Source organism: Haliotis asinina, chromosome 5, assembly GCF_037392515.1.
Source record: "Haliotis asinina isolate JCU_RB_2024 chromosome 5, JCU_Hal_asi_v2, whole genome shotgun sequence".
NCBI lineage: Eukaryota > Metazoa > Mollusca > Gastropoda > Lepetellida > Haliotidae > Haliotis > Haliotis asinina.
The window spans coordinates 50,106,310-50,119,165 of NC_090284.1; the positions used below are offsets into that span (position 1 = coordinate 50,106,310).

Consider the following 12,856-nt stretch of genomic DNA (forward strand, 5'->3'; position numbering starts at 1 on the left):
TACAAGTGACTCACATCCCTTAATCATTCATTTTCACATTCGTGATAACGAGGAAACATATAACCGTCATCTTCCCGTAAACACCTTCCGATAATCAGTGCTAATGTGTCGGCATTAAGCGAGGCTACCCAGTGCACACAACGTAACTTCATATTTGCAATACGCGACCTTCCAACGTTACCTACAAGGTGTTTTGAGCTGATGTTGATATCAGACAAAACGATGGCGGTCGTGTGTTTGGTGTGCATAGGTTAGATAGGTACACCATGCCTTTGCAAAACGCAATTAGTATCGCGTTACATAGAAACAGACACTTTACCAAAGACGAGCGCTGGTGCTGTGGGCGATATTGGAAAGTGTGGGGATCAAAGAAAACCTGAATTGTGAATGTTTAATATAAGAGCATCTGATAAAACCACAAGTAGATATGTTACTTGATATATCAGCATATTCCTTGATGTTATGCCCATGGCAAAATACATATGTCACAAAATGCTCAAAGAGGAACCGTATGACATTTCACATCCTCTTCAGACATGTTAACCGCATCATGCTGGACCATATCGACTTCGTGGAATACATGCACCGCGGATGCTCACAAACAATACCGGTTCAAACTACACTTGGCTAAATATAAGAAGTGAATTCTATAATTACAAACTTTTGTTCCTGGCTTTTGCGTTGGCGCATGGTTCTTTCGGTATTACAGGCACCAGATACACGTCTGAGGTACCATCTGTTGTAGAAAGAGAACCATGTGTTTCAGAAGGTTAAACCCCCAAACACCTTGAGGAACGCCCAGATCGCCGACACCTGGTTATGTGTCACGTCAAGTATTTTATGTGTGTAAAATATCCACATGTTGCTGTTTAAAAGAAATATTACAGCATTTTACTCAACACGACTAAGAGCGTGGGATTTGTTTTTGCCTAAAGGGTGGTATCTGACGGACATCGTTTCTTATGTTGCACTTACGTTCCAATCGTATCAAGACACGCGCATGTACGCGGGGACGCACACTCTCACTATTGTTGTAACAGCAATCGCTTTGTAAGATGCTGGACTATATGTCTACCGACTGACAATATACAAAAATGAAAGAAACTGTTTTCTGGAACTGTTAGCTACTGCGAAATGAGAACATGAAACCAGACACCGCAATCAAAGGTGGTTGCTATGAGACCTCTGACTGACCAATGTAAATCTATGTATTTCAACTGAACTTCATTTAAGATTTGTATTCAGAATCTTTTGCTTTTGTAGGGATATTAACGTAACGGTCCTTTTATCATTTACATTACATGTACAACCGTTCATTATGTTGACAAACAGAATCTGGATGTTAATCTGCTGATACTGACACTATATTATGTCATCAACAAGGTAAGTAACTCGGTTGACTTAAGAATACTAAAAGACCATAACTGTGACGACAGTGAATATTTTTACGACCCTTTCCGATTCTGTCAGTGTCTTGAATAAGACAGATGTAGTACTATAGACAAATGTGCCTTGTTTTACTGTGTGATCGTCAGTTATTACAATAATCCTGACTGGAATCATCATATCGCTGACTCGGTGAAGCTGTCAGAATGTATACGGAGAATTGTAATTAAACGTCCACACAATCTTGTGTTTGCTATTTGGTTTGCTTAATCTGTCATCTGAGTGATGTTTTTTTCGTATATTTAGGTTATAATTAAGTTCGCTTGTCGTGTTCCAGCTCATCGATCAGGACTCTAATGTTACATTCCGCACATGTACAAGTATAACAATAATGTGGATGCAATAGATCAGATGACTACAAAAGTAACACATATAGATGGTCCTTTTCATTCATATTTAAACTTAATATTACATCTGCCAGAAATGTTTCACGAAAGGTACCAAACGAATTGTCCAGTTATGAACGGTATAACTACACCGGGGAGATCCATTTCTAGATTAGATCTGGGCCCATTCATGGTGACCATGAAGTGACCATATTGGACCGTGGGGAAATAAAATAATCTTGTAGGAATGATGATAGCCAGTCTTTAATCTGAAAAGATGCTCCGTTGAAGCAGAGCGGTAGTTCCCTATCATTTCAAATTATCAACGTCTGCCCCTGAGGGTCTCTATGAACTGATAAGGGGGTCGAACGCTCTGGCGGGACAGGGGTGTAGGAAGTAGGAGGGAGGGGATGAGATGGGTCTGACAGATGCGACCACCCTCGTAGAATAAAGGATTCTGCCTTAAGGATCATGGCAAATAAAAGTGCATGTGTCCATATGTTGAAATGACGAACTGTTCACTTAATTATCTTGAAATTTAGTAAGCCGATATCCCTGTAGAATTCATAAATGTGTAACACACATTGCGGGTTGTTGGTACAGTCGGGTCGGAGACGTTATCAAATAACAACATTTACAGTCATGCATGAAAGGAATTCCCACTTTTGACATTGTTGAAATAACATTAATGGCGCGTACAACTGCGGAAGATTAAGCGAGCACTATATATGCTCTATCGTCTGGAGACCATTCCCATACTAATTCTAGGCATGGTCATTAATGCCATCTGTGTATCGGGCAGTGTGACTAGTAAAAATCCACTCGGGCCAGAAATTCTCCACAGTCGCTAGCCCGACTAGCAAGCGAACTCATTGGGTTCATTTTGTAAATACACCACTCTTTGTGACTTGTTAAGTTGTTATACAGTTTTAAAACATGCACGATTATTAATCGTTCATCATACATCAGCTTTGACTAACAGCTAGTCTCTGAAATGAACATTTTTTTACTGAAAAACGTCCATGGTGAAAAAACAATATAATGAAATGGATCCCTGAGATTTTCTTCATTTTCAGAAGCGATGGAAATCTAGACTTGCCACATTTTCTAGACTTGCGTGGGCTTTCTTGGATATATATACTTCGGGGTCTGTACGACAGACTAATAGCAGCTTAATGATGAAACCCGAGTAATGCCGACAGTACCTTATTGTCTTCCACTTTCATTATCCTTTTGTTTAGTTTCTGCTTTAAAAATGTCGGGCTAGTGAATTACTTTGGGGGCTAAGAACTTTCAGGAATTGTACCCTGACTGGATAGCAAAGGTTCTCATATTGGTATCGGGACCTTGTTTCTGAGGAACTCAAAGGATTATTAACCGCCACGTTATTTTATTAGCAAATGTGAAGCAGAAACGGAGTGATGCCCGTGAATCGAGGCTGCTTGTTTAACCAGTGCATGTTACCCATTTAGGAATTTTGCGCACAAAGTACAGTTTTCGTATACTGTTAGCACTCATTAGTTCGTATTGTCATCGACTCGTTGCAAACGATGATCATTGTGTGTTGTCGCCACCGTCAACACGTCGTAAATGGTTGCCATTGTTATCGACAACACACGACCAACTTCTGTACGGAAGGGACAATAGACCAAGCTTAGTGAGTGAGTGAGTTTAGTTTTACGCCGCACTCAGCAATATTCCAGCTATATGGTGGCGGTCCGTAAACAATCCAGTCTGGACCAGACAATCCAGTGACCAACAACATGAGCATCGATCTGCGCAATTGGGAACCGATGACATCTGTCAACCAAGTCAGCGAGTCTGACCACCCGATCCCGTTAGTCGCCTCCTACGACAAGCACAGTCACCTTTTATGGCAAGCATGGGTTGCTGAAGGCCTATTCTACCCCAGGACCTTCACGGGTCAGGCCAAGCTTAGAGTGTTTGTACACGCATCTCACAGTATTCATGATGGCACAGCACACAATGTTATATAGCTTTGGCAGGCAAAGATGATTACAGAAACAGAACTCCAGACTACTGTATATCCATACCGAAGCATTAGAGCTGTGGTCGTCACTGTGGCTTAGTCTTGTGGTCAAGGTCTTTGTGGACGTGATTCGTGGACCTCGTTAAACACTGATATGACGCTCATATTTGACAATAAACCACAGTTTGCACTAAAGCACTTCAAGAACAAGGAACAGAATAACCCATAGAAACGAATGAGAGAACACATAAAAGGACCACTGTCCCTTTATCTATTTCCAGACTTTCACTCACAGTGCAATACATACCTTGTAACGGAACACGGAAACGAATAAAGGAACACTTATAATTTCATGTGTTCCCTTATTAGCACCATTGTCTTGAGTACATCTAATTTCTTACTCTCCGGTTTTTGTATTGACAGATTTAAATGAATACGTCGATGCTTCTCCATGTATGATACATTAATCAATGTATAGCTAGGGGCCTTTCTTCTACAATATTTTGCCGAAGATATAAGACAACGGTTCATCTTGGTTCATTCAAATACACATATCACCTTTTCAAAGTGTTTTATCACCATGTAATGCAGATGTATCGAATGAACCCTCAACATTGAACATATCCCGTATTTTGTAGTAAATATGATATTTGATGACATTTATTTGCTGGCGAAGTAATATCTCCGAAAGGTATGTTTTCATAAACCATTGTTAGCTACTGTTTCCTGAATGCCTGATTGCAAAGTCGACGGGAATAGTAAAACATCATTGATTTCGTATTGTTGTTTACTGCTTTTGTGAATTTATCAACTTACGTGTATTTATTAATAATGACACATATATATATGACATTGCTTAGGAAGTTAGTACGCATTTTGTTCATTACTCCATACATGTGTCATGCAAAATCATGAAGTCAATGCTGATGCGTTTCATGTGAAACCCTACACAGAGATAAAGAATTCCGATTGTGCAGTTGTAGATACATGATACGAAATGATACATTTAAAAGAGTCCAACTCAAGTCTAGAATTATTTATCAAGTCAGTTTGAAATGTGGGATTTTGCAAATATCTGTTTGAATGAAATAACTGATTTGTCAGTCTACCACCTTCTTGACCTACTGAGGTATGCATAAGCTAAACCTGCATATCTCGAACAATCCAGTTCCTGAGATGCTGTGTTTACTTTGTTCGAAAGTCGGCATTTCAGAACTAACGCATGTGACAATTGCATGACAGTACTATAATACGCCCATATTTCTCCAATGTCCTGACATGTATGACAGGAACTTGGACACCTGTCGACAAGGAAACACTCACGATTCATTCCGGTTTTGTAAATCTACAAGGGATCTAAAGAGAATATTTCCCGCCTTGACAAAACAGCAAATGTATATATATAAGCCAAGTAATAGACAACGCTTGTTGTCACTGGAATAGCTTGTACAGCCAGTTTGTGGAAATAGATGCCGTAGGAATGTGCAGGAACGACTATCTGCTCTGGTTTTATGTTTGGCGTTTTTGGGTGGTAGTAAGGGTAAGTAGGTACATTTCAACAGTGAAAACCCGTCGGCCAAACTGATTCCGAGCCGACCAGTTGTTGTTTCACTCCCTTAAAAGCGACCGTTAAGCAGGAAATCAAAAAGTACCATCGTTTCATGATATGATATAATTGTCAATCAAACCAACGACCTTCAGCCTCTATGGTTAAAAACTCGACCGCGTGTGTCATTCTGCGTGATGACATTCTATACGTAGGTTTAGGTTTGAGATTCTGATTGTTTACCCGAAGGTTACGACGTGTATCCAAGCAACCATTCAAGATCAGCGAGGTGCCACGTGCAAAAACTGTTCGCTTCCGTCCCCTGGTGTTAACAATGAAGTTTGTTTCCACCAGATGGAGAACAAAGTTGCATAAGTTTGCGATGTTTGCCACTTCTAACGTGTCTGTCGCGATAATAACAACACTCCTCACAAGCTCCATTTTCGATAGCAGTCGAGGATCGTATTTGTTAAGCGCGGCCTTAATAAGTTGTACAAAGGTGTATATGACCGCGTTACTTTATCTGACCATGCTGACAGACGCTGAAGGTGTTTTGACTGGCTCCATTGTTAAGGGATGGTGTGTGAGGAAGATGACCCAGTGTTATTCAATCAGCCTACTAAATGACGTTGCCATCGGCGGGACAATATATGCGATCTTTTTGGAAACATCGAGCAAAGCTCCAGATAATTTTTCAAGCATTGGGTATTTACACTCATGCCTGTTTATGTATGAATAACTGTATGTTTTGAGGCATTTTGTGCACTCACATTAGTTTAAAGATTTTAGTTTTTTCACCCAGAGTTTCTTATCCTTATTGGGCAATTAACAACGATAAACAAAGTCATATAAATATGAATGGTTCTCAACAGACATGTTTTTAGTAATTCTTATATTGCCAAATAGTTGGCAGCCAACTATAAAGTCAACATAAAAGCCACGTGACTAATACAGTAAACTCGGACAGTGTCTAACGCAGTTGTAGAGTTCGGGTGCCACGACAAGTTATCGTTGGCAACCCAATTTAGTCAGCTGAGTAAAGTACGCAAGGTTTTCTAGACCTAATGGTCTCTAAGTGATTCTTGTGAGTTTTTTGTACTCCAAAATTTGTAACTGATTGATTAAATATCACTTTTATTGCGAAAAAATACGCAAGTACTGGAATTTTGACCAAATGATTTACCACATGCTTAGTACATGTAACATTCTGTAGTCTGGTTCGAAGTGTGGGCACCAGTAAGGTTTTCTTGGATTATGGAATGTCCTATATCACCCTTATTTACAAATATCCGATTTACTTCTGCTTGACAACCGTGATGCGACGTTTTTATGCTAACTCTTGCTTGAAAATGATATAAGTATTAATTCCGAAACATCGTCACAATAGATTCTTAACCGTTTTCAAACAATCTTGCTTGACAACGGTGTGCCGAAATGGCGCAATACAGATTCTTAACTGTTTTCAAGGACAAAGGTATACCGAAACGGTGCATCATAATACGAAAGACAAGCTGTCATCCATAGTGAGTGAGTGAGTTTAGTTTTACGTCGCACTTAGCAATATTCCAGCTATATGGCGACGGTCTGTAAATAATCGAGTCTGGACCAGACAATCCAGTGATCAACAACATGAGCATCGATCTGCGCAATGGGGAACCGATGACATGTGTCAACCAAGTTAGCTAGTCTGACCACCCGATCCCGTTAGTCGCCTCTTACGACAAGCATAGTCACCTTTCATGGCAAGCATGGGTTGCTGAAGGCCTATTCTACCCCGGGACCTTCACGGGTCTATTCTACCCCGGGTAGACCTTCACGGGTCTGTCATCCATAAAGTAAACTGCCTTTCACCTAAGTATCGTTTACAAACTCAACAAAAGCTTTACAGGTCACTCCAATTTTCAATATTTAAGAACTATGTGGATCAAAATATGAAATATTCAATACTTTGATATTGAAAATTGGGTGGTTGTTAACGTTTCTTGTTGAGTATATAGGAATTGAAACAATTAACACTACATGATACATTGTTCTTTTAAACGCGTGAATCAAATGAAAATTTTATAAATGGTTTAATCGAAATTAACGTAAAATCCGTCTGAGCATGATTTTCTCCTAACTGTTGAAAAAGTCAAGTTGAATTAATTTATACACGTGACGTGTGCTTGTTCTCTCTGCTGTCATGAGGTAATTACTAGACAAAGCAGAACGCGAACGTTGAAGTCAGTGGGGCATCTTTCATGTACCAACTGGCGATGCTCCCCAGGCACACTACACAGAGGCGGGAAAGACTTGTTATCCTTCCAGAGGGAATGAGATCGCAAATAGCAACAGAAGACCACTGTCTTTGAGACGTGATTGATAATTAAAAATACGCATGGTAAACTGTTTTGCCGTGTATCTATGACGTTAGGTCCGTAGACTGAGTTGGTAAGCTGGATGTGGTAGAAGAAACAATATGTGGCTGGTCTTTTGGGTACGGAGTGGAAGAGAGACAACAAGAGGGGGGCGGAGTGATACGGAAGACAGAAAGAGAGAGGGAATACACATGTGGACTGTTTCATCGTCTATATTAGAGAGAGAATGAGGTGGATGTGTTGTGACAATGGAACTTGAAAGAGAGGAATATATGGCTAGACATGGCTAGTTCCATCACAAAGAGGACTGGGAGAGCATGACAGTGTGTGTGTGTGTGCGTGCGTGTGTGTGTGTACACATGATTACACATGAGGCCGACATATGACGGCGAATACTATGAGAGTGGATAGAATGAATTGGACACTATAATGTATAACTGCAATGCACACGTATAGAGAGGAAGGGAAAGACAGAGTGTCAGTATAAGAGACATGGAGAGGGCAATACATATTATCTAGTTTAATTTTTAATGCTCAAAATACATTGGAGAGAGTATAAAGATGGAAGAGGAGAGGAATAAGAAGGAGCGCTTAAATAGTGCGCGCGCACGCACGCACGCACGCACGCACACACGCACACACGCACACACACACACACACACACACACACAGAGAGAGAGAGAGAGAGAGAGATATGGGACGATTAGTGTAGATGTATTTGACTTTGCCTCCCAGTCTTTCCCACCTTCGAACATCGCTTCGCGTCACACTGTACAGAACAACAACGTGTACATCGCTAACAAGAACCTGGTTAATGGGACATAACTATTCTGTACATGACTATTCTTCCACGTTAACATCACGTTACTATTCCTTTCACTTTCGCACGTTAACTTGAATACACACACGTACCTTTTCTGTCCAGTTGCAGAGTTGACATAACTGCTTTTGTAGAAGCCAACAATTGCTCTAGTGAGCGAGCCGTCAAACTGGAGGGAGAGTTTAACACTTGCACCTTCCCTTAATGTCACAGCTGTTTCAATGACCCAGAACTGGTTTTCTGCATACGCAAATGTCCTCTTAATGCCGATCTGGTTGCCTGTGCTATTTTCACGAAGCTCGGTTTTCGTGATGTTGAGGTAATTAAAATGAATCAGCACATAGTCCGTGTCTTTGTTGATCTTGATTTCTATTGTAACATTTCCATAAAACCACCCGTTATCCTCGTAGAAATCTGGGTAGAGAGTAAGATCGTAATGCAGAGGTACAATATATCGGGGTAGACGGAGATTCTTCCAAGGTTCCGTTTCCGAGAAACCAGGGGTGGTTGGGATAGATGACGTGGTGGAGCCATCCCCTGTAATCTTTTCCGATGAAGGATCACTTTGGTCACATTTCGGAATAAAATACCACACTAACACGCCCACTACAACTGGCAGAACAAGGAGGAGGAATATTAAAAAGTAAAGACATCGTCGGTTGACATTCACCTTGCTAGCGTCCCGGAAATCCATTACTGCAACAACGAGCAGAGCCCGTGTCCCAACAACTCCGCAAATTCACTCCAGGTCCTACGCCCTCCCTGAGGAGAATGAGTACAGCGGAGGTATTAGTGGTAGTTGACAAGTGTATTGGTCGCGTCTGGTGTGCGTTACCTGTGGCGAGAATGCCTGCACACGCAGTGAAAGCTGTGCGACTGCTTGTGGAGGGTGAACACGCGTAGTCCACGCTCGGGGTTCACATAATGAGAGAATCCTCGCTGCCAACAGGCGCGTATCTGGAATGCTGGCACCTATATTCGTCACACCACACTGATTATGTGAGATTGGTAATCAACATACAAATCCTCCAACATCGCTCTCACACCATTTAGTAGTTCACTAGCCTTTTATGTACTGGAGAATTAAACTAAGAAAACTAATATCTTTTACGGAATCCTAAATTAAGAATATTGTTAGCAAGAAATATGTATGTATGTAAGAGCAGAATTAATGGACAATGAACACAGATATCAGTAATATATCCTTCACACAACCTATTATGCTTTTCTTCACCGAGACTCGTCTGTTGCTTAGAATTTGTCGTATCTTGCCTAATTTGCTTTGCAAACCAAACATATAGAAACTCGGGCCCATGCAAACAATATCGGAGTGAAAATCGATCTCCTCTCCGCCGCAGCTTGGCAAAAGGGGATGACTCTAATAGATAATTGTGAGATTGCAGCCTTTCAGGAAGTATATATAATTCAAACAAATCTTCACCTCTCTACAGAAATGGATGCTTCTGTTCACAAATACACGGATTTCTTGTGTTCACAGAAGCCCCAAACACAAACTAATGCGGAATGACCATTTTACTAGGAGCTGGTCTAAATGTTTCCTTACCCCATGCGGAGAGGGGCGAGTGATCTAGTGCAATACGCGGACTTAGGCTCTTAACTACACCAGCATCCTGCAGTGAAATCACAGCTTGGGCCTAATTATTATCACCCATGTTGAGGTTAATGGGGAGTAATGTCGAGTTCAGGATTGTTGCAATGCTTGTGTTGTTTTCTTTATTTATTTAATCCATGTACTGAAACACAATATCGTTGTTTAGTCCTTTTCTTAGCCCCTTAATACCGGCGACATAGGATACAGTCTGAAGCCGACGTTAAACCCCAACTGATGATGATGAGTAATGCCAATCAGTGGTTACTATGAGATCACGTGCTATACTTTAACGTCTTTTTGGTTTGACTCTGCCGGGGACCGACGCTCCCACTTTGTTCTGTCCACTTCACCTCGGAGGAGGTATATCATCCTTGGGAACTTGGCACTATGACCCTTTTCACTAAAGTGAGTATTGTCAGTGGTGTGTGTACCGTGAAATGTTTTTCCCACATCAAATTGACAAACCACTAAACATTGTTCAAACACGCGTTCATTTGGAAACGTGAGCAACACTGCCAGGTCTGGAGAAAATACACGCGTATATTCCATGCTGCGGGTGGTTGATTGACATTGTGAGCACTTTCGCATTTTACATGAAGATTGTATTCCGCGTAATTAATGGAACTAACGTATTTCCAATAGGTAAATTTTGCAAAATATGTGGATCGATTCATGTATGGAAGTGGATCAGGGAGTATGGTTTTTGGTCGCTTTTAGCAATGTTCAAGTATATCACAGCGGGAAACATGGGCATTAGATATTGCACACATGCGAGGAACCGAACCCAGGTATTGCCGGTGACGAGCAAGCGTGTTAACCTCCATGTTACCCAATCTAGCTCTTAAATGAAAATAGACACTTTCCACACGCTATCAGTCAAAACAGTTGGGGACGATTGTCTGTGAAGTAAATCATATTGTATGAACAGCAAGAGGGTTTCAAATGTATGTGGAAAACATGACGGACAGAAAACGGAAGGGTAAAGACAGGAGTTTTTATGGATGACAACTTCTTTATTGTGAAGAGCCACGGCGTTTCGAAGTAAGAATATATTCTTCATTCACAATGATTCACCTGATGAAGAAGTAAGAATGTACTTCGAAACGTATATTCTCTTCACAATAAAGAAGCTGTCATCCATAAAAACTCGTGTCTTTATGTGTATCACTTCCAAATGCCCTTCAAAAACTCTAAACGGAAGGGTACCCAAAAACTACCCAGTGCCGTAGTGAGTGTACGACGCATCCCCATAATTTAAACCATACGACCATAAAACCTAAAGTAAAGCTCGAGAGAGAGAGAGAGAGAGAGAGAGAGAGAGAGAGAGAGTTCCAATTCTAACACAATGGATATAACTCACCCTTCTTTCTCTCATATCTTTGTAGGCCCCAGCGTATTGTTCAAACCCCGATTCATGTCCATCAAAGTATGCAGGGACGTATTTTTTTAGAAAATATTGATAACGCAAATTCACCCGTTATCCTTACATTATGTGAGCGGCGGTCTTAAAATACATAGACGAATTTCAGTGGTCCCTTGTAGTTCGTTATAAAAGTATTTTACTGTACAGCATTTACATCAAGCAAATGACACGTAACCTTTGAAGTTTTCAATTATCTAAATGTGAAAATGGAAATATTTTGGTGAATCTTACTAAGATGGTTGTGTGAGGAACGACAGACAGACGGGTGGTGAGACATCTGCTCCAACATTTAAATAACGCATGACGTGTTATTGCTGTATTGTCACACACTTCAGAGTCTGTCAGAATATGCAATGTTTACGTGTGTGTATACTCTCTGTAATACGATCCATGTGCTGCGGTTTGCATTTGTGCCTCGTCAATGTGTATGTGTGTACATGTATACATACGTATACTTCTTCTAAAGCTGACGATATACCACAGCTGAGGTGACGATATACCACAACTGAGCTCATTTGTAAGTCTGCTAAGTAGCGACGCATCAACTGCCTGTCAATCTGCGGTGTCTTAGCCTGTCTGGCAAGGAGGCGAGTGTAGTGTCACGTGTTTTCGCATTTGTTTCCTATCTTCTTAGTAGCCTACGGAGAGGTTATTTGAAGTCATCTTCACCACCAGACAGTCCACTTGCACAAGATGTAAACATGGCAAAGCCCGCGGAGTTATTGGTGAGGAGAGGTGTAGTTCCTTTTTAACCCCGTATGTTATAGATAAGGGTTAACCTTTACAAATTGATCCGTAAACCTGATTATAAGGAGTTACGGCGTTTGTATTGCTTTCCATGGTATCAGTGTTACATCAAGTATGTGTCAGTTTTACATTTTGCTTTGTAAATAACACAAGGGATTTATATCGTTTCTTATCACGACCTTTTGTTATAGATTCACGAAGTCTTGATGTATCAGATTGAACATCACAGAATGTGTTCTTTTTTATGCCAAAGCAGTGACTCCTACAGCTTACGTTTAACTGTCGGTCATCTACAGGATATTGAGTGAGTGAGTTTAGTTTTACGCCGGCAATATTCCAGCCATATGGCGGTGGTATGAAAATAATCGAGTCTGGACCAGACAATCCAGTGACCAACAACATGAGCATCGATCTGCGCAATTGGGAACCGATGACATCTGTCAACCTAGTCGGTGAGTCTGACCACCCGATCCCGTTAGTCGCCTCCTACGACAAGCATAGTCGCCTTTTATGGCAAGCATGGGTTGCTGAAGGCCTATTCTACCCTGGACCTTCACGGGTCATCTACAGGATACGTTATCCTTGATCG

The 12,856-nt window shown here is 41.1% G+C and overlaps 1 protein-coding gene across 1 annotated transcript in view; it reads right to left on the minus strand.

The window, feature by feature from the left end:
* LOC137284710 (glutamyl aminopeptidase-like) overlaps window positions 1–9,405 on the minus strand; it is a 35,528-nt gene extending 26,123 nt beyond the window's left edge. Inside the window, exon 1 of the mRNA XM_067816626.1 lies at window positions 8,578–9,405. Within this exon, the coding sequence (XP_067672727.1) occupies window positions 8,578–9,179 (602 nt within the window). The 5' untranslated portion in view covers window positions 9,180–9,405. The remainder of the gene's footprint in view (window positions 1–8,577) is intronic.
* Between the last annotated feature and the right edge of the window lie 3,451 nt (window positions 9,406–12,856).